General features: G+C 40.8%; 1 protein-coding gene and 1 long non-coding RNA gene across 2 annotated transcripts in view; one reads left to right on the forward strand and one right to left on the reverse strand.

The window, feature by feature from the left end:
* The window catches only part of LOC311052241 (ATP-dependent RNA helicase DDX19A-like), a 13,395-nt gene extending 3,170 nt beyond the window's left edge, over window positions 1–10,225 (forward strand). Inside the window, exons 3-7 of the mRNA XM_084067119.1 lie at window positions 7,258–7,347; window positions 8,682–8,784; window positions 9,075–9,189; window positions 9,317–9,494; window positions 9,834–10,225. Coding sequence (XP_083923245.1) covers window positions 7,258–7,347; window positions 8,682–8,784; window positions 9,075–9,189; window positions 9,317–9,494; window positions 9,834–9,981 — 634 coding nt within the window. The 3' untranslated portion in view covers window positions 9,982–10,225. The remainder of the gene's footprint in view (window positions 1–7,257; window positions 7,348–8,681; window positions 8,785–9,074; window positions 9,190–9,316; window positions 9,495–9,833) is intronic.
* LOC311052242 lies at window positions 9,517–16,386 on the reverse strand. Its single transcript, XR_014601486.1, has 4 exons — window positions 16,015–16,386; window positions 14,929–15,041; window positions 12,894–12,994; window positions 9,517–9,943 (listed from the first exon to the last, which is right to left on the reverse strand). It is a non-coding gene; the product is annotated as an uncharacterized lncRNA (long non-coding RNA).
* Between the last annotated feature and the right edge of the window lie 5,795 nt (window positions 16,387–22,181).

Consider the following 22,181-nt stretch of genomic DNA (forward strand, 5'->3'; position numbering starts at 1 on the left):
AACTCCTAGGTGGCTGGTATGTCTACTTCATCTATGCACTCCTCTACTCCGTGTCTCGGCACAACCTTCCCCTCTGCTGTCCTTCTCCTCACTGACGCCTCTGTCACTTGGGTGCTCTGTTCTCTCTTTCAAACGGTCCCGCCTCCGCTTTTGTACCTGCCAAACCACACCTCCCTCTTCTTTCATTTGTCCGTGGTGACAGTCTGTCTGGGGACATTGGCCATGACCGTGGCCTTGGGCGTGACCGCGTGACTGCCGCTCTGCCACTCCATGGCTCTCAATACATGTGACCAGGGGATCATGGGGAAAACAATTATAAACAATACAGTGCGTAATAATAATTGGTACAAAAATAATAAGATGGTGGGGTTAAATGAGGCAATTATACACATTAAGCACCAATAAAAACAAATTACAAAAGTTTTAAGAACCCCTCATTTCACCCTTGTCACATTCCCCCCTACTTTTTCGTTGGCAGTCCCTGGCAACTGGTTCTAAACGTCATGCCCGTACCTCTCAGGTGGCTGTCCTTGGTTCGCTCTTCCAGAGCGCCGCGGACCTTCAGGTTCCCTAGGACCGGGGAAAAACCCTACATAAGGCGGCCATATTGGTCCCACCGGTTCGGCTACTGGGGCAGGTTCGGGGCTCTCCATCGGTGACCTGGGGGCTATACACACTTTTAATGCATTCCTATGGATCGTTCTATCTCGCCCTCCTTTTTCAGGTCGGATCCTGTATACTAGGCCCGCATCCCCCACCCTCTCCAATACCACAAAAGGTTCTGGGTCCCACCATGGGCCCAGTTTACCTTGTCCCTGTCGGTTCCGGTTTCGTACCCACACCCTCTCTCCAGGTAACAATGGTGGCATACCGGCTCGGCGGTCATAGACCTGTTTACGCTGTCCTGCTATATGCACCATTTTTTTCTCGGCTGTCCTATACGCTGTGGCCATTCGTTTCTGGTGATCTTGCACCCAATCTCCCACTCCCATTCGATTTTGTGACAACGGTACTCCTAATGCTACATCTACCGGACGCCTCAGGTGGCGACCAAACATTAAGTACGCAGGCGCATAACCTGTCGCACCATGTTCAGTATTGTTATAAGCGTGTACTAACTCAGGTAAGTGTTCATTCCATCTGCCTTGGCGATCAGTATCTAGAGAGCGCAACATGTTTAACAGTGTTTGATTAAACCTCTCCACCCCCCCATTACCAGCTGGGTGGTAAGGGGTGGTGCGACTCTTAGTAATACCGTATGTATGACACAATTGCTGCATTAATTCGGATTCAAAATTCGGGCCTCGGTCCGAATGGAAACGAGCCGGGCAACCGAATGGCTGAATAATATGTGTCCAAAGCGCACGGACAGTCGTGGGCGCAGTTTGGTCACGCGTTGGAATAGCCCAACTGTACCTGGTGAATAAATCGGTTGCTACAAGAATATTCTGCCATGCGTCATTCGGCCTACCTAATGCGAGAAAATCAATAGCCACTACCTCCATAGGATACGATACTTCGAATGGCTGTAAGGGGGCCCTGGGCTCTATCCTGTCTTTCAGTAGGCTGCAGGCAACACAACCTCGCTGGAACTGTCGCACCGCCCCCTCCATGCCCGGCCAGTAGAACCGGCGCCGTAGCTGCGCCAAAGTCCGGTCCACTCCGGCGTGTGCCGAGGCCTCATGGAGTCCTTTCCACACCTCCTCTCGTCGCGCCCCTGGACAAACAAGCTGTAAGTAACATTCTTGTGTATGCTGATCAATCACTTGCCTATACAACACATTGTCTCTGATGCGCAACCGGTCCCACTGTCGTAACATTTGCCTGGCTTCCCGTGACCAACTCCTCTTCTCCATAAGGGTAGGCAGTTTCCTCCGCTCTACGCAACTCTTCACCATCTGGATGTCCGGATCTCGATCCTGGGTTCCCCGCCACTCAGCTCCAGCCCACCCGTCCTCTCTCTCCACCGGTGCCAACTCCACTACGGCCACTCCTACAGGTTGAACAGGGAACCTAGACAGGGCATCTGCGTTCGCATTGCTTTTTCCAGGTCGGTACTTTATATCATAGGTGAATGATGCTAGCTGGGCTGCCCAGCGCTGTTCCACCGCGCCTAGTCGAGCTGTTTGAAGATGCGCAACAGGATTGTTATCTGTATAAATCGTAAAATGAGCGCCAGTTAAGTAATCTTTAAATTTTTCGGTCACTGCCCATTTAAGTGCCAAGAGTTCTAATTTAAAGGAGCTATAATTTGCATCATTTTGTTCGGTAGGGTGTAGACTTCGGCTGGCGTAGGCGATTACTCGCTCCTGGCCATCTTGGACCTGTGCCAGAACGGCGCCGAGCCCGCGGCCACTCGCATCAGTATACACTACAAACGGTCGATCATAATCTGCATAAGCCAGTATTGGAGCCTGCGTAAGGGCAGTTTTAAGAGCATCAAACGAGTTTTGGCATTCAGGGGACCACTCTATTTTACACTGATGGGACTTCACATCATTCGGGACTCCGATCAACAAACTATTTAACGGCCTAGCTATGGCAGCAAATGAGGACACGAAGCGGCGATAATAACCAGCCAGACCTAGAAAAGCGCGGACCTCGCGGACAGTCGAGGGTGGGGTCCAGTCTCTTACCGCAGCCAACTTTTCAGGGTCCGGGCGCACTCCCTCTTTGTCTACAACGTGGCCCAAGAACTTTACCTCCGGTTGGAGAAGCTTGCATTTATCGAGGCGCAGTTTCAATCCGTGTCTCCACAGCCGCTCGAAAACCTGGTCAAGGTGCTGCATGTGAGAGGAAAAGTCAGGTGAATATACAATAATGTCATCGAGGTACACTAATAATGACTCTGTCACCTGGCCACTCAAGCATCGCTGCATTAATCTTTGGAAGGTCGCGGGGGCGTTACATAAACCGAACGGCATACGTTGGAACTCGAACAGTCCTAAAGGGGTGGTAAACGCTGTCTTTTCTCGATCCCGAGGGTCCATACCCACCTGCCAATAACCGCTGGCCAGGTCGAGTGTGGAGAACCACTGAGCCTTGGTCAGGCTTGTTAAAGTCTCTTCAATCCGAGGTAAAGGGAAGGCATCTTTGTGCGTCACGGCATTCAGTTTACGGTAGTCGACACAGAAACGCCAGCTGCCATCTTTCTTCTTCACCAGGACAATGGGCGCTGCCCAGGGACTGCAACTCTCTTTTATCACTCCCTTGTCCAGCATGTCACTCAATAAGGTCTTCATTTCTCTATACATGGAGGGCGGCAGCGGTCGGTGCCTCTCGCGGATGGGTGCCGCGTCTCCAGTTGGTATTTGGTGTTGCACCACGTCCGTCTGCCCAAAATCTTCATTATGGACTGCAAACACCTTCTTCCATTTACACATCATCGCATGCAGCTCTTCTCTCTGCTGGTCAGGTAGGTCATCTCGCCGGGTCAACGCCTCCATCTCCTCAGGTAAGGTCTTCACGGGTCCCTCGTCTTCGATGCTCACCAGGGACACTTCCACGGCTCCGTCGGTTCCTAGGGACAGGTTCAGGTCTCGTCGTCCACGGACGTCGGCCTCCTCCACTGGATATAGCTTCCCTAACTTTTGATGTCTGCCCACGGTCACGCTATACGCGTGGGGGTTGCAGATGCGCACGGGGACTCGGCCATTACGCACGGTGACCAACGCTCGGGCCACTCCCAGATCAGTTCCTTCCGGCATGGCCTCCATCAGGGCCTCGTATTCGGCTCCATTTGGACCTTTCCAGGCACGGCCCCATACTACTAACTCACTGCGGGCGGGGACTCGGATTCTCCGTCGGCCGACAGGCCACACATAGCCCAATGCTCCGTCTTCGTGGGTCACTGCCTCCACTCTCCTACAGGCGGCGAATGCTTTTTTCCATGGTGTCCTCTCCTGTTGGCATGGAAACACAGACCTCCCAGAGAGTTTAAATAATGCATGCCACACTGCGTGGACTACGTTCATCCCAATGATCAGCGGCTCAATACAATGTTCATCTTTTACAATTACGATTCCTCTTCCCGGTATTTTCAGTCCTTCTAATTCTAAATCGAATATGGCATAGCCAGAATAGGGTAGATCAAGGCCGTTTGCTGCCCGTAGGCTAAACACCAGAGGCCCATTTTCCATTTTATCTTGCGAGAACTTTTCGTTAAACAAACTCTGCTGCATCAATGTGACTTGAGACCCCGTATCTAATAAACCCCTCATTTGGACTCCCCCCATTGTTATCCCAATTGTCGGACATTCCCCCACAAACACTTCATTGGCCCTTAACTTTTTTTGTGAACGTTGCACCTCTGCCCCCCGGACCTCGGCGACAGGGCGTACTAGTTTAACTGACTTCGGTCGGATCTACAGAATCTCGCTATATGACCCGCCTGTCTACACTGGCTACATATCGGCCTACCTCCTTCATCCCATTCGTAGCGCTGAGAGGCCGTATACCGTCGCTCAGGTGGCGGTGGAGTGCGCGCTCGTGCGTCATTGGTGCCAGTGCGGAGGAGCGGTCTGATTTCTTTCATGAGTTCCTGCGTGAATCCTTGCATTTGAGTTTTTACGTCGTCCATGATTTCCTGTTTTAATTTTTCTCTCCAAGCAGGGTCCTGAGAAGGGTAGGGGACAGAAATAGGATTAACAGCGTGGCACGTTATTTCAGTAGTTCCATGTTCAGCAGCTAACAGGTAGGCTTCTTCGCGTAAAGCAGCAAAATCTTCATCTGGGTGTCGTCGAGCATATATTTTTAAGGCTTGGCCCAGGGGGCCCTCAGCTAAACCCATAACAAACTGATCACGAAGAATGGCTTCGGAGGGAGCGGTGCTTGGGTCGTGCTGCCGCAGCCCACAAAACAGCTCTCTAAGTCTCAGGGTGTAAGTTGGTACATTCTCTCCTGCGCGCTGTGCGCACCGATAGAATAGTGAGCGCATTTCTGCGACAGAGACAGTTTCTTTATATAAAGCATCTAAGTATTTAAAAACTTTTGCCACTGTGTCGCGTTCGCCCTCCTCAACCACACTAATCTGCCGTTTAGCTTCGTTGGTTAGCGTTTTAATTATAATAGCAACTTTCCTGATTTCTGGTAGTTCCTGGGTACTTAATAATCCTCTAATCTGGTCTTTCCATTCCCTATATTTACTCTCGCCTTCTGTTCCACCAAAGGTGGGTAACCATGGGGCACCGGGATACACCGCCATCATCATCATTCTGAATCCGTAAAGCAAAAAACAAAAAGCAACAAAAACAACAAAACAGTACAGTTTCTCTTAAGGGTATTCTCATGTGTTTGTTCTCAACCAGTCCTGCCGCCAACGCCAAATATGTGAACAGGGCCGAAATTGTATCACATTTGACTTGCAATTTGTTTGTACTATTGCACTCTTCTCCTTTAATAAATAATCCAGAATAAAACTCACAACAATAAAATATAAATGCACAATAAAGTGCTGGGTGCGTAATTACTGTGAGTCCTATCTGAATTAATTGTTTGTCGACTACGCCACTTTTGTTATAGAGGGAAGTCCCCTTTGAATACACTTTAACTTCTTCTTCAGGCTTTCACAGGTTCGAGGTTAACTGGTAAGTTTCAATACTTTTGGTTTTGAGAATACAACACTGGCATGAGAATATCCCTTTAAGAAACTGGACACGAATACAGTGTATCAAAAAAAGTAAGTCATATTTATTGGGTCCCTAATACATTGGCTTCTGTGCCTTAAAAACAATCAAATAAACACTATACTAATAAAACCTATATAAACATACAAAACACAATTAATCTACACAACAACTATAAAATAAATTATAAAGTTGTGCAAATTACGCGGGGCTTAATCACAAGGGTTCCTTAGCATGGGGGGTTTCTGTGCAACAAATACTTTTCAAGTAAAGTGCTGTGCCAATAAAGTGCTTCAAGATACTCAACACGGTTTGTTCAGGGGTAATGCTGCATGTCCATATATGGGGGTAAGATGGGAAAGGGTTTGAGGCCAGTCGTCTTCGTCTTCTCTCTTCTTTCTCTCCGCCTGCAATTATAGAGATCTAGACCAGTTCACTGTGCATTTACACGATACATTTGCGTTGTCTCAGGCAGTGGTTATACAGGGATTCAACGTTGCTTGTTCGAATACTCACTCGCCAGCCAGGTTTTTACACCTGGCGCTGAGTTGGTTGCGTATGCAACGTTATCGCCACTTTCCAGTCTCAGCGCTCCTTATATGGTCTGGTCTCACTCGTCTCTCATATGGTCTGGTCTCACTCGCCTCTTCCTCCCCTTCGGTTCGATCGCTTTCTCCTCTTGGTTTCTCCTTTGAATGTAGGCACACCTCGGCTTCCAAACTCCTAGGTGGCTGGTATGTCTACTTCATCTATGCACTCCTCTACTCCGTGTCTCGGCACAACCTTCCCCTCTGCTGTCCTTCTCCTCACTGACGCCTCTGTCACTTGGGTGCTCTGTTCTCTCTTTCAAACGGTCCCGCCTCCGCTTTTGTACCTGCCAAACCACACCTCCCTCTTCTTTCATTTGTCCGTGGTGACAGTCTGTCTGGGGACATTGGCCATGACCGTGGCCTTGGGCGTGACCGCGTGACTGCCGCTCTGCCACTCAATGGCTCTCAATACATGTGACCAGGGGATCATGGGGAAAACAATTATAAACAATACAGTGCGTAATAATAATTGGTACAAAAATAATAAGATGGTGGGGTTAAATGAGGCAATTATACACATTAAGCACCAATAAAAACAAATTACAAAAGTTTTAAGAACCCCTCATTTCACCCTTGTCACACTTACATACAATATGTGGCATTTATGTTCATGTCATAATAACTGGAAGTTCCACTCGGCCTGGAGGAGATATAGCCTACGCTCACAATCAACATTGATTATATCTATAAATGCACGGTGTCTGTCTGTCTCCTACATATCTGGAAAACCATCTGACTGATCAGCTTCATACTTGAGGGTGTGTTGTACCGAGTGTGAAGTGGGTCGGGCCAGCTGTTATCCAGAACCAAAATACTAAAATATCTGTTTATCTGTCTGTCAGTGTACATTTTTTGCCCATATATGGAGATCCCTGATGTCATCAATATGATGTCATAGTACTGATGTGATAGACTGCATTAAGAGTACAACAGCTGTTCATGCCTGTCCATTTTGTCTTAAACGGACAGGCATGAATTCGGGCATCAGTCTAGTTGTTTTGATGTAATAATTGATGTGTTGTTTTGATGTTTGTGTTGAACAGGAAAGCTCAGCTTCATAATGGTGTCTCCAACAACTTCAATGGACCATCTAAGATGCAGGAAAACACTTTGCATGTGATGCTTGCAGAGCCGTGAGTATCTTTATGTTGTAGGAATAATGTCTGATCTGGTTACAGTCTGATGTTGTGACTCAATCTCATGTTTAATAAGGAGGTATTCTTCAATTAATTAACATTAACCCCACAATGTTGTCATATAGACCTGTGTGTAGATTGAAATATATAAATCAAGTTGGCAAACTGCTTTTATGTGCATTTCCGCCACCTGCTGGTGGTGGTGGTAATTCACCAGTTCAATTGTTTTACATTCTTAATGGCATAGGTTTATGAAAATAATATTGATAATATTAACAATACATAAGCTTGATAAGACATGGAATTAAAAACATGTTTACCCCTTAAAGGACGACTTCACCACTTTTCAACATATCTTCATATAATAGGTCCTCACTAATGCTCATGATAAAATGGTACAATTTTTTTCTAATCAGTCTGTGTCTCAGAGGAGGGCTGTAGACAGTTCAGAAACCCGTCTACCAGTGACATCATCGATGGGGAATCCAAGCTAATAGAAACTGCAGGCTTTGTATTCCTGGAAAGTTGCAATGCAATAATAGATCCCATTGTTCTCGCCTTAATAAAAATCTGAATAAAAAAATTGTAATCTTTTTGGAAAAAAAAATCATGCCTAACGATGATGTCACTGGTAGACGGGTTTCTGTACTGTCCACAGCCCTCCTATGAGACACAGACCAAGTAGAATTTTTTTAAATCATTTTATCATGAGCATTAGTGAGGACCTATTATATGAAGATATGTTGAAAAGTGGTGAAGTCGTCCTTTAACATGACAATTTTCATTGAATAATTGTTAACTTATGCTTCTAGCAAAACAATACATCAAATAATTTGTATAAACAGCTAAATGAGGTAAATGCATTGAACTATCCTAAGTATCAGGAGCTTAAGTGTCTTGCTCAAGGACACCTCAACAGCAGAAGCAGAAGGTCCCAAACCTGGGACCTTCTTCTTACTGTACCACATTAACTGTCATTGTGGCATGTCAAGATTAATCTTACAGTAAAGCTGTAAATAAACAAAAACAACATCTACTAATTCTTCATTACAAAGGTTCTGGTCAGTCAGAAATAGATCAAATATAAATATCTTAGTAACTTACTTACAGACTGTGGGCTAGAACCCACAAGAGAACTAATTGTACTGAATAATTCACTACACACTTCATCAGGTACTGTAATAAGCTTAATTTAATGTTTCACATTACAGTGTGTTGTTAGCTTGTAGATCAGTTGTTGATGGTGAATGACGGGTCATCATACAGAGTATAAATGAGTCTTTAACTCTTGCATCTTCTCTTTTCTGTGTCCATTTATTTTGCCTCTCTAGATGTCAGAATCTGATCGTCCAATCCCAGGCTCGTTCAGGCAAAACTGCTGCTTTCTCATTGGCCGTGCTGAACCATGTCAACCCTGCTGACAAGTGGTGTCAGGTAAATGTCATTTTGTTTAGAAATACACAAGTTCTGCTTCTGTCTTGTAAAACAAGCAGTCACTGATTTAATCAATTCAGGTATTTATATATATATATATATATATATATATATATATATATATATATATATATATATATATATATATATATATATATATATATTATATATATATATATATATATATATTATATATATTATATATATATATATATATATATATATATATATATATATATATATATATATATTTTTTTTTTTTTTTTTTTTTTTTTTTTTTGCACTTGCAGTGCATTATCATTGAGCCAACAACAGAGCATGCTGTGCAGACTGTCCAAGCCATGGAAGAGATGGAGGGATTTGATCTTGAAGTCAAACTGGCCACTTTTGGAACTTTTGGTACATGTAAGGATACAAAATAATCCTCCTACTATTGAATATTTATAAAGAAGTAGGTACTAAGTAACATTTTAAATTGTACTACGAACTACTATTGCCACTCTGTAAATAGATGTGTCTGTATTTTGTCCAGTGAAGCGAGGTGCTCCTGTACAGCAGCAGATTGTCATCGGGACCCCCGGCACAGTGATGGACTGGTGCTGGAAGCTCAAAGTCATGGACCCCCAGAAGATCAAGGTGTTTGTTGTGGACGAGGCAGACGTCATGATGTCAACACAGGGACACCAGGACAACTGCATTCGCATCCACAGGTTGGTGAACGCCCAGCAATAAAATTTAAACTAAGTTACAGGCAACTTAGGCAAGTGTAATTTAAAACGATGTTCCTTGCCAAAAAGATCTGATCTTCAAGCAAAAAATGTATCAGTTCTTTTCGGGGGAGCATAATCTATGTTCCCCGGGTTCTATGTTACCCGCTACACTAACCTTAACCCTAAGGTAAGCGGTGATCATAGAACCTGGGGAACATATATAGAGATGATGTCCTTTCCTGCAAGCAACACCGCTGTGCAATGCCCTGCTTGTTCTTCTACAACAAACCTCTTCTCTCCATTTGTCCTTGATGTTTTCTGCCATCTCACCGTTCACAGAATGCTTCCAGATGACCGTCAGAGGCTTCTGTTCTCTTCCTCTATGGACCACACGGTGAGGGCCTTCACACAGAGGATGATTCCCAACCCTCATGTCATCAGGCTGAACCCTGGAGAAGAGATCCTCAACCACATCAAACAGTTGTAGAGATGTTCACTGTCACAATAGGCTCTATGCACGGCAAGAAATTGGGCCTCTTCCTTACTTCCTTATTGCCAAAGCGCTGTTCCATTTAGTGTAGCAGAGTGTTTCCAGTGAGCCAACATGCACAATAGCAGCAGCCTTAATGGAACAAATCCTTAATCAGTAGTAATTACCTTTTTTATGCTTTATGCTTATGATGTACCAGAAGTGCTACTTCCAGTATGTTTCAAGGGGTTTTAAGTCTATAGTCATGCTCTGCAATATATCTTTACCAGTCTGTTGTCCTTGGAGAGGACAACAAGCAGGGGCGGATTTAAGAAGTTGGGGGCTCCAAGCAAAGCTCTGGTTCGGGGCCTATTTTGCGCGCGCGAAAATGCGAAGAAAAAAAAAATGAATTAAGAAAAAAAAAAAAAGGGGGGAGGTGGGGGCTCCCCTGCCTTGGGGCTCCAAGCAAGTGCTTGGTATGCCTAGTGCAAATATCCGCCCCTGAGGACAAGCAGCTAAATGATGTTGGGGTTCAGGTCCCTATCACTGATCTGCAGATACTCAGGAATACTTTTATGTACTGTATGCATGGCAGCCATAGTGGCAATAAATTGGGCCTCTTCCTTACGTCCTTCCAGGTGTTACCAAAGATAGAAATTAAGGCTCTGTTCCGAGTAATAAACAATAACAGTTGTTTTAACAGATACTCAGGAATACTGTATGAATGAAACTGTTCTTAGTGGATGATTGAATGTCTTTGAGCTTTATGATATTATAGTTCTGTCTCTTCTTAAAGACATGAACACTGATCATTATTTGACATAATAGTTATTTTACATAATCTGTTGAAAATGTTCAAACAGTCTTTTAAATCATTTCAGAAAATCTACAAGCTCACAAAGAGTCGCTGTACGGGTCACAATCTACTATTTGCACTATGAAAACATATTGAAAGTATAAAATTATTGAATTGATCATAGTTATTCATATGTTTATTTGGACAGGACAGCGCATATTAATGAACATCACATGAAATGCAGTGTAAATACACTGGATTTAACAAGAATGCTAATTTCCATCCGCAGTCCCCTTAAACATAGAACATTATGTGTTATAATTATTGTTAACATATCTGCCCTTTGTTTACAAAGCCTAAAAAGGTCAACAGAAATGTAATTTCTATTTAAATGTTCCAAAGCCAAATACTAAATGATATCATTATTTGTATGATAATGAATCATCATCTAAAATGTAATGATGGTATCAGTCCTAGAAGTGTTCAGTAGTTCTGGATGTGTTCTTGGCCGGTTAAGACCTTGTTCACACTGCAGTCAGATATGATTAGGTTCTCAGATCTGATCTTCAGGAATGACTGTCCACACTGTTAGAGATCTGATCTGATTTATATGTTCTGATTGATTTAAACAATGCTGACTTTTTATTTTATTTCACTTTTAGATGAGACTTCATAAAACCAATCTGACTCCAATATGGATTCATACTGTAGGCCAGAAATCAGCTTTGAACTGTCAGTGTAAACATCGCCTTAGTTAACCAGGTCAATTATTTCTATAAGAAAAAAATATTTTTAAACAATTGTGGCTTTTTATGTATCAGACTATGCCTCTTTGATATGAAGACTGTTTTAGTTTTCTCAATAGATGTATTATACTTTAATTCAATATTTATCTCAGTCTATGATTAATAAATTCATTATGATGTTAATAACAGGACATATGATGCTCTATGAACAATCTGTAAATCTGCATGTTTGTCTTCAGCACATCTAGTTATTTTTATTAAGCATCCTTAAGGGGGTCCATGGTCAAATGCATATCATTCTGGGGGTCCTTGACATGAAAATGTTTCAGCATCACTAAGACACCAGACTCATCTTACCAGCTTTTTCAATCTGGACATAATATACATCAACAGTATGCAATATTATACTATGCTAGATATATATTATAATGTACTGTCATCAACAACAAACACTGTGCTATTCTGCCATAAACACAACTGTCACTATATGTCATAAAAAGTCATAAAACTGTACACTATAATACTGTATATGATGATCCAAACATGTAAAAGATGAACTTTCATGTTCCAGCATGGATTTAACATCAGCCTCTGCCTGCTGTTGCAGTAACCCTTATCCACCAGTAGGTTAGTGTTGCAGCTATAATTGCAAATATGTATATATTGTATATACATTTTATTGTATTTTTATTTTCACAAACAAACAATTATCTCACATCTATCTATCTCACATCTCACTTAGTACCTCCTAACTGTCACCAGTGTTGGGCAATATTACTCAGGAGAGTAATATGTTACTTATCACATATCTCTCCGTAAAAAAGTAATATTATATTACTTCACCAATGAGCCAAAAAGTCTATAAAATCTCTATTGACCTATATATCTCACATATAAGCTTGTAGATCTGCTATTTTCAAATAGCCTAGGTATAAAATAGGGCTAAAGTGGTTAATGTATGTTTTATAATGTCATAATTTATATCTGCAAAGTAACTAGTAACTAAAGTTCTCAAATAATTGTAGTGAAGTAAAAGCATAATATTTGCCTCTGAGATGTAGTGGAGTTGATATATATATTATATATATATATAATACTACAGTAGAGTAAAATTACCTCAAAATTGTATTTAAGTACAGTACTTGAGTAAATGTACTTAGTTACTTTACACCACTGGGTGCCACCCCCATCCCGTAGGAGTACATACAGTGGTATCAGCCTTCCTGCCGGGCTTCCCTCTCCCTGAACACGGCCCAGTTGTGTTCACATAGACGCCCGACAAAGACCGGACGCACCACGGTGGATTCTAACCCACAACCTCCATGGTGGTGGGCAGGGACTTTACCACTGCATCACACGAGCCTCTGAACTCCTCAACCTCAACCCACCTGTTCTAAGGCTGCTGTTGTGTTGAGGAGGAGAGGATGGATGGATCAGGAGTCAGGTCCTACTGCTGCTGTCCTGGAGAACAGAGTCCAGATGATGAGACCTGTGAATGAGACAGGAGATGAGAGTAAACACAGTGGGGGCTCACGTGGTGCAGTGGTAAAGCCCCTGCCCACCACCACGGAGGTTGTGGGTTCGAATCCACCGTGGTGCGTCCGGCTTTGTCGAGCGTCTAGACGAACACAATTGGCCCGTGTTCAGGGGAGGGAAGCCGGGCGGGGGGGAGGAAACGCCTGATTTTTTTTGGGGTGGATTGTGTTAGTTGCGGTTTTTGGTTACTTTATTTCGGTTTTAGCGTTAGGGTTAGGTTAGGGTTATGTTATTTAATTCTTATTTTTGCCTGATTTTACTGATTATAAAATTATCATCTTCCAGCTTTTTAAATTTTGCCATAATATACTGTCATCAAAAGTATGCAATATTATACTATGCTAGATATATATTATATTGTTTTGTTTTTTTTAGCGTTTTATTTATTCGTTTTTGTTATTTTACATACTCATAGGTAGTACAGACATTTACTGAAGCAAATAAGCAAATAAACAGAGTATCTCCAAACAGTGAAGAAAGTAATTAACAGGATAGACTTATATCAGTAAGAAAAAGGATAAGTTGAGTAAGATATAAACAACATCCAAACAAAACAAAACAAAAAACAGACAACTCTCACAAAAGAAAATAATAACAGACAACAAAACAAATACACAACGTAAAATCTCCAAAAACATGTATGTATATAGAAAACAGTCCATGGTCTATAAACGCTACATCAAGTTAGGCACAGGTCATTGAAAGCAATTGTACATGTCAGTGAGGTGATAAGCAGGCACACTTGTACTGTCATCAACAATCACTGTGCTATTCTGCCATAAACACAACTGTCACTATATGTCATAAAAAGTAATTAAACTGTACACTACAATACACTACTGTATGTAAAAGAAGATGAACTTTCATGTTCCAGCCTATGCCTGCTATTGCAGTACCCCTCATCAACCATTAGGTGTCCTACCAGACCGCACTCTATCCGAACTGCCTTAGATGGCATTTTAAAACACCATTCTGTTTGCTGCTGCTTTTAACAGTTATTATTTCCCCCCTTTATGATCGCCTTTTAAAACACCTATATTTAATAATATTAGATATATTTTTTATTCTACCCGTTTATCTAAAGGACCCCAATAGAAACAAGCCATAGTGCTATATAAAATACTATGCAAATAAACCAGTAGAAAATAAAAAATATGTACAGTTACAGTAAACAGTTCAATTAAACTTCCATTCATAGGAAAATCATCCAGAAGAGAAAGGCGGGAAATGATCACTGTTAAAAGCAGCAATTCAAAATGTACTTGAGTAAAAGTACAAAAGTATTGGTATCAAAATGTACTTAAAGTACCAAAACTAAAAGTACTCATTATGCAGAGTTTTCCATTTCAAGTTTTCAAATGTATAAAAATCTTTTGAAAATAGCAGATCTACAAGCTCACAATGTGTCGCATTGTGAGCTTGTAGATCTGCTATTTTAAAATGTCAGAAATGTACATAGGGCTGATGTGGTTAATGTATGTTTTGTAATAATAATCTAAATCTACAACGTAACTAGTAACTAGTTTTCAAAGAATACTTTAGATATTTGCCTCTGAGATGTAGTGGAGTAGAAGTAAAAGTATTAATACTCAAGTAAAGTACAAATACCTAAACATTTTACTTAGGTACAGTACTTGAGTACAAGTACTTTGTTACTTTACACCACTGCATACTGTATATATTATATCACTTCATTTGTGCCGGAGTCGAGCTCTAGTGCCTCCTGCTGAGCACCGGGAAATCTAGAAGGTTCTCCTTCACCTCAGATACACATAAAATACAATATGTTTCTATTTTAGGCTATTTAGCCTGTTATTAATTTAACTTACACATTCCCCTTAATGTCCCTTCCTAAATGGTCACACACGCACACGCACACACTCTAACCTGCTCATCAGGACACTTTGACACTAACTCAGGGGGATTGAACTGGGAACCTTCTGGTTCTCAAACGGCCGCTCTACCTCCTGAGTCACTGCTGTCCCTGTAATAGAAAAGGACTGTGGATGAGATGAAACAGAGTCACAATTTAAACACTTTATTATTGGCTATAGTAAAAATGGTTGCACCTGTGTGCCAGGGGACTCAGAGGAGGACTAATTGCATTATTATTAATAATTTGCGTTGTTGCAAATAACGCAAAGGCCCTGCCTCCCCCTCATGTCAAAGTAGCAGTTATGGTAAAAGTACTCAAAAGTTTTACCTAAGTAAAAGTATCAATGCCGCAATATAGAAATACTCTAAAGGTCTGGTAAAGGTCAGAAAAAAAAAAAAACAGTTCCAATCACACAAAGATCTTGTGGCCTCCCTGTAGTAACTCTGAGGACCCCCTAGGGGTCCCAGACCCCCTGTTGAAGACCCCTGACTTACAGTACCTTTACAGAAAGTGTCAAATATCTCTAAATTGTGATAGTGATCATTGCTATACAGTGTTCTAACATCACTCTGCCTCTACAACTCTTACAGTTATGTTATAATATAATATAATATAATATAATATAATATAATATAATATAATATAATATAATATAATATAATATAATATAATATAATATACTCTCTAGCTTTGTTTTTCCAAACGTATCACTACCTAACTAACTAAGCCTTTATTTAGCCTTTTGTATGGCTAACTAAGCCATACAAAAGCAAGGCATTTTTTATTTCTACATTTAGTAAACAGTCAGCCCAGATTCGAGGCATTATTAAACGCAACTGGGGTTTGCTACATAGCGACCCAGCTATGAAAGAGATTTTCCCTGCACTACCTACATTTGTCTCCAGGAGGGCACCTACCCTTCAAAACAGACTAATGCGCAGTCATTTGCCACCAAAAACCTCTTGGCTTCAAAAAACAATCTGTCATTTTCCCTGTGGTCACTGTACACATTGTACCAATATTCCTAAAACAAATAGATTCACTGATGTGTTTACTAATCACATATATACAATTAACCACTTTGCAAATTGTAACACCTCTTTCGTTGTTTATCGTCTGGAATGTCCTTGTGGGTGCTCCTATGTGGGGAGAACAAAACGAAAATTCAATGATAGATTGGGAGATCATAAAACAGCAATTCGCACAAACAATCCCAATTATGTGATGGCTGTGTATTACCATGAAAAAGGCCATGGCAGCCCCTCCTCTCTAAAAGCTACAGCCATAGAGTACTGAAGTCCTGACGTGACTCGCTCATCCCCTGGGTTGCGGAAGTAATTTCTCTATGGAGAATAACATTGGGTCATCTTAGAATCGTCTCATATAAGAGTTGTGGTCCAAAAATAAACACACTGTCCCGGCGATATTGTCAGGGAGGTGTCTCTGTATCGTTTATGATAGTCAGTCACTCATATTTGAGTCTATTTCTGGCGAAAATGTAACTAATTCGGGCGCAGTAACATTAGCGTTTTCTCACCGTCAGTTGATGCTTCATATCCATATGAGTCAAACCGCCGGGGTCATTTGTTTATTTTTGGAACACAGTTCTTATTTGACGCAATATTAAACAAGTCTATGGGGATTCTGAATGGGGGAAATAAACCGCAACCCAGGTAGGATGAGTAAATTACGTCAGACTTCGGTGGTCTATTGAAGTCAGCCCCACTGACAGCAGAGTAGGCGACAGACTCAAAAGATTGCTCCAAAGAAAAACCTTTTGGAATGGATCGTCACTTTAAAAGCCACACAGTTTCCAGGCTTAAATGACGAGGTTGATTACTTGCCGTTTCTCTGATGTTTGTTTTGATTACTGTGATCATGTCTGGGTTTACAGTGTAAACATTTAATACACTGTGATTATATTTACTCTGTTTTCCCAGTTTGTTATTTTATAGATTCTGTACTCTGTCTGTCACTCTGGGTGTTGTGTTTTGATTTTTTCATTATCATTTCATTATTTTATTTTCATTTATTGGGGCAATTGTGCTCATTTGAACTGTCATTTAAATATGATAATGACGTAATAACGCATTAAAGGGTCTACACCATGAATTTTAACTTTTTCTTCATTTTTGTGTGTTTTTGGTCTCCCCCACCTCTCTTCTGTTCCAACAAATACCCGACTTCGAGCATGCAGGCTTTCATAGGCTATCTGTGGTTTTTATGTAAATTGGTCTGAAAACAGTCCGTCAGATTTGTTCCCCCACCCTACGTCACGTCTGGGAACAATTCCTCCCGTTTTTCAGTTCTAACCAAAAAAAAAAAAAAAAAATCATTTTTCTTTTTTTTTTAATTTTTTCTTATTTTTTTTTTTTACTTTTTCCACACAGAACCAGGACATAACATGCATACACACTGGCTCAATAGCGCCCCGTGCCAAACAGGACAATGTGGTATTGCAGGTGAAAGTGCTTTATAAGCCAGAGAGAAGTTAGTGTGAATGAGTATATCTGAGGCTTGATTTAGGCTCAAACCTTTTGAAAAACGTTTGAGGGACATAAACAATATGATATCAAATATTATTATTATTTTTTAAATTCATGGTGTAGATCCTTTAACATGATTGATTGAAACATCATCCACGGCTGTATTTAAGTGACTTATTAGCCAGAATGCCAGATAGACCCTCATGAAGACCTTCTAGGTCGAAACGCGTTGGTCATAGGCCTACTCATTTGCCTTGCTCTAGATTTCACGTGAGACGGAGTGCCTTGGAATTCTTTTCTTTTTAAGTCTGCATTTCACACCTTTTTGGCAAGCAGTACTTCTTTGGAAATCCTTTTTGCTTATATGATCCTACCTGTGTCACCAAAGAGCACCTATCTCAGAGCCACTGAATGATCCCTGCAGCGCTTCTCTCTCTTTCTTTTTAAGCCTTTATGTTGTCATGATAAAAAAAAGCATAAGTTAACCACTTAAAGCCCTATAGACTTCATCATGACAAATAGGGACATATTAAATAAAACATGTGAAAAGTTGCCCAAAATAGGGACAAGAGGGTTAAAATAGTCGATCTACAAGCTCACACTGTGTTGTGATGCACTGGAACACAGGTTATTTTCTACCAATTAGTCACCCCATGAAACCTTGAATAAGAACCCATGGAGACATACTTATTGCCAACTCCTCATCTTCACTCAGTAACTTTAAACATAGACTGAGAGCCAGCCTGATGAATCAAGCCTCTCCACTTGATTCTACCATATTACTACTTGTTTATTATTTTAGGTGAGAACCTTGTATAAGCCCTATATGGGTTTCCCTTCTAACCTGCACTTATTTTCTGTGTCTTTTAATAATGCTTCCTTTGTCCTGTTTTTATTGTGTTTTTATTGTGCGAATAAATAAAACTAAAGTAAAAACTGTAAAACAAAGAGTAAAACACATCTGTGTTCAATGCAGGAGCTACTGATGTGCTGTCTCACCTTGATGACATGTAGTTTGTCTCACCTTGATGACATGTAGTTTGTCTCACCTTGATGCAAGCCCCCAGAGCCGCTGAGAAATCTTGAAGCCGCCACCCCAGTGGCCAAAGCTGGAACTGCAGGCGGGGAGAAATACATGCGCGAGCAAAACATACTGATATATATTTATATATATAGATATAAATATGTAAACATATTATACATAAATACATATGCATTTACATATACATAGGCATCTCCAGTGAATTTCATAAATATCTCGCGTTCAATCCTTGACACACGGGCTGCCGTAGAACGCAAAAAAGACACTACTGCGCATGCTCATAAATCTACGCTCGACTCAAAATCGACTCAATAATTCTACTTCCGGCAGGCTTCCGGGTGCTTCAAAACGCCACTGAGCACATTCATTGAAATGATAGCTGGGGGCGGGGCAATCCGCCCTCTAGTTATATTATACCTCTATGCCTTGATGACATGTAGTTTGTCTCACCTTGATGACATGTAGTTTGTCTCACCTTGATGACATGTCGTTTGGGCAGGAGGATGAGAAATGTCCTCTTGGAGACGCTGGAGGTGTGGTTCATCTCCTCAGACAGGAGGGGTTGCTCTAGAAACTCCTCCATCTGTCTTGAGGAGGAGAGGATGGATGGATCAGGAGTCAGGTCCTACTGCTGCTGTCCTGGAGAACAGAGCAGAGTTGATTTAGTCCACTGAAACTATGACCAAAAATGTTAGTCGACTACCTTTTATCACTGACAAAAACGAAATAAAAACGAAATAAAAACTAAACAAAAACTTAAAGGAGAATTCCGTTCATTTTAACTGTTATGTTTGATGTGCGTCAAATCACTTACCAACGTAGAAATGAAAATCGCGTGACTCCACAGATCCCCCTATCGACCCCCACCGTTGACATGATAGTAGGATGCTGGATAGCCCAAATTCGCCTATTTTAACAAATGCAAAGTCTGTTTTTTTGCTTCTAGTACTCATTGTTGAGTCCCATGATAATGTAACAGGCGCTAAAACTCCGAGAAGCTAACGGCTAATAACAGAACGAGCTATAAGCAGCCCCAGCATGGGGCTGCTTATCTCTCTGCATGGCAGCCCCAGGTTGCCAGGTCGGGAGAGAAACAGGCAACCAGCATTAGCTCGTTCTAAATAAAAACTAAATAAAAACTAAATAAAAACTAAACAAAAACTTAATAAAAACTAAATAAAAACTAAATAAAAACTAAACAAAAACTTAATAAAAACTAAATAAAAACTAAATAAAAACTAAGCTATGATGACTAAAACTAAGACTAAATATATTAACAATTTCGTCAACAAATAAAAACTAGACTAACATGTTAGTGAGGGACTAGTGGAGAAGAGATCCAGTAGAACTAAAAGACAAGTCATTTTATGTTTAGTTGCAATCAGGTGTTGTGCTCTGAAAATAGCAGATCTACAAGCTCACAACGCGTCGCGCTGCGACGCGTTGTGAGCTTGTAGATCGGCTATTTTCAGCATGGCAACCAAGTGTAAAATCGGCCATTACGACGCCATCAAGGCACCGCCAACATACATTATAGTCGACTAAATCAACTGTAGATTTAGTCGACTGTAATCTTATGATATTTAGTCGACTGAAACTAGACAAAAACTAAAACATTTAAGATGACTAAAATATGACTCCGACTAAGTCTAAATCAACACTGGAACAGAGTCCAGATGATGATACCTGTGAATGAGACAGTAAAAGGGAGTCACGCCTGTTGACCTGTGGATGAGACAGAGTCAACAAGAGAAAGCTTGTTGAATGAAAACAAGACAAAAACATCTGAGTCTCAGGATAAAACCATCAATAGGGAGAGGCCAGTGGTTGCTTTACAAACACCTCAACCTGTCTCTCATGTCCTTATGGATTTAGTCAATACAATGACTTTCCAAGTAGTCAATATCAAATATAGCATTTTGGATGATTTAACATTATCAGTACCTAATATACTTTGTTGTTATGACAACGGTGTGACAGTTTCATTGTGTAGAACTCCAAGTTAGATTAATCAATAATTACCATGAATTTGCCATCCTACTATAATTCTAGTAACCTGACGGTGGGTGGGTGGATGGAGTCCTGGGTCTCCGATCAAACTGCGCATGCGTCGTGTTGCCAGGTTTCGCGAGAGAAACAAGCAACGAGGTCTATGAAAACGAGGCCAAACAAAACGAACCCTATACCACCAACATGCAACCTGATAATAATGTCCAAAGCATGTCTGTGTATGTTTACATCCATTACTGTGTTGGCGTTAGTTGGGATTAATGTTTATTAGCCAAACCAACTTAATATGAGCCGTTAGCGTGATGCTAAGCTAACGGACGTTTGGCGCTAGCATGCGGCTAACGCTAATGCTAACGTCGTCATCGTGACTTAATCAACAATGTAAACATTTCATCAACAAACTTTATGAACCTTACTGTGGTTAATATTATCAGTGCTACCCAAGTAGTCCATTGAAAAGTATTATTTTGGTGTATTTTGTGTATTGTAACTTGGACACTGTAACTTAATGGTAGCTGGGGCGACGCGTTGTTGGCTCATGGTTCAGAATGCCTCATGGGTATTGTAGTCATTTTCTGCTATTTCGGTTCTACTGTGATAGACTGTGCTACATTACCTGCTGTTTAATTGTGAATCATATATGCTATGAATATATGGTAATACAATGTTTATTTTCCTGTATTTCCAGGTTTATGACCTGTGTCATCTATGACCTGTGTGTCATCTGTGTGTCCAGTACTTTGTACTGTGTTGGTTAAAAATAAAACTACAAAAAGACAAAACACGAGTTGTGACAAAGACGTGTGATTCTCTGATTAATGTTGTTAGTGGTGTAAAATGCCATCAAAAAATATACTCAAGCCTGCTGCAGGGCAACAGAAAATAGCAAGCCTATTTTGCTATTTTATATAGCAATTATATTATATTATATTATATAATTATATATAGAACTATAACAACATAGTATTTATATATCCGTTTTTATATTTATATTTTGCTATATTGAAATAGCAAGCCTATATTGGTGCTATTTAATGTACTTATATTCTGTTCTATGTTTGCATATAATTTGCAAATATTAAAGATTTGGAATTGTGTAGATTTCTTTCAGAGACATGTATGGACTGTTATATCTTGAACATTTATTCATTTCCACTTACCAGACACTTTTTTTATGGTAAAAATGAGCATAAAAAGCAAAATACAGAATTCAGAAATATTAAAATGGAAAAAACAGAATTTGGGAAAAAAATAAAACGGAGAGAAACCGCGCGACAGGACGTGCATTAACCCCACGTTTGCAACGACTTTTGTCTGCGCCCTTCACCGGGTATGGTCTTGTAAAAGTAAATAAAACAAGATAACCACTTAAAGTCCTATATAGCATAGGGCTAAAATAGCTCTGATTAAGACGTTTGTGTTGGTGTTGTAAGCTTGTAGAAATAGCCGTTTAAAAAAACGAAGACACATTTTAGAGAACATGTTCAACACAAGAACATGACCAAATACATTAAGAAAAAGTTAGACGATTGTTTTGTTTGGAAGCTTTTCTAACATTAGGTGCTAAAGTCTAAACTACTTACTTCTAAAACATGTTGTAGTATTAATACATTATAATTGATTTCCAAGACACAGTGAATGAATCAGTAAATACATAATCACTGCATGAGGCTGCTGCTCAGAGCTCCAAGAAGCTCATAACAGACCCTGCACACAGTTCTGTCAG

The sequence above is a fragment of the Gymnoscopelus microlampas genome (assembly GCF_963454915.1).
Source record: "Gymnoscopelus microlampas genome assembly, chromosome: 9".
Classification (NCBI taxonomy): domain Eukaryota; kingdom Metazoa; phylum Chordata; class Actinopteri; order Myctophiformes; family Myctophidae; genus Gymnoscopelus; species Gymnoscopelus microlampas.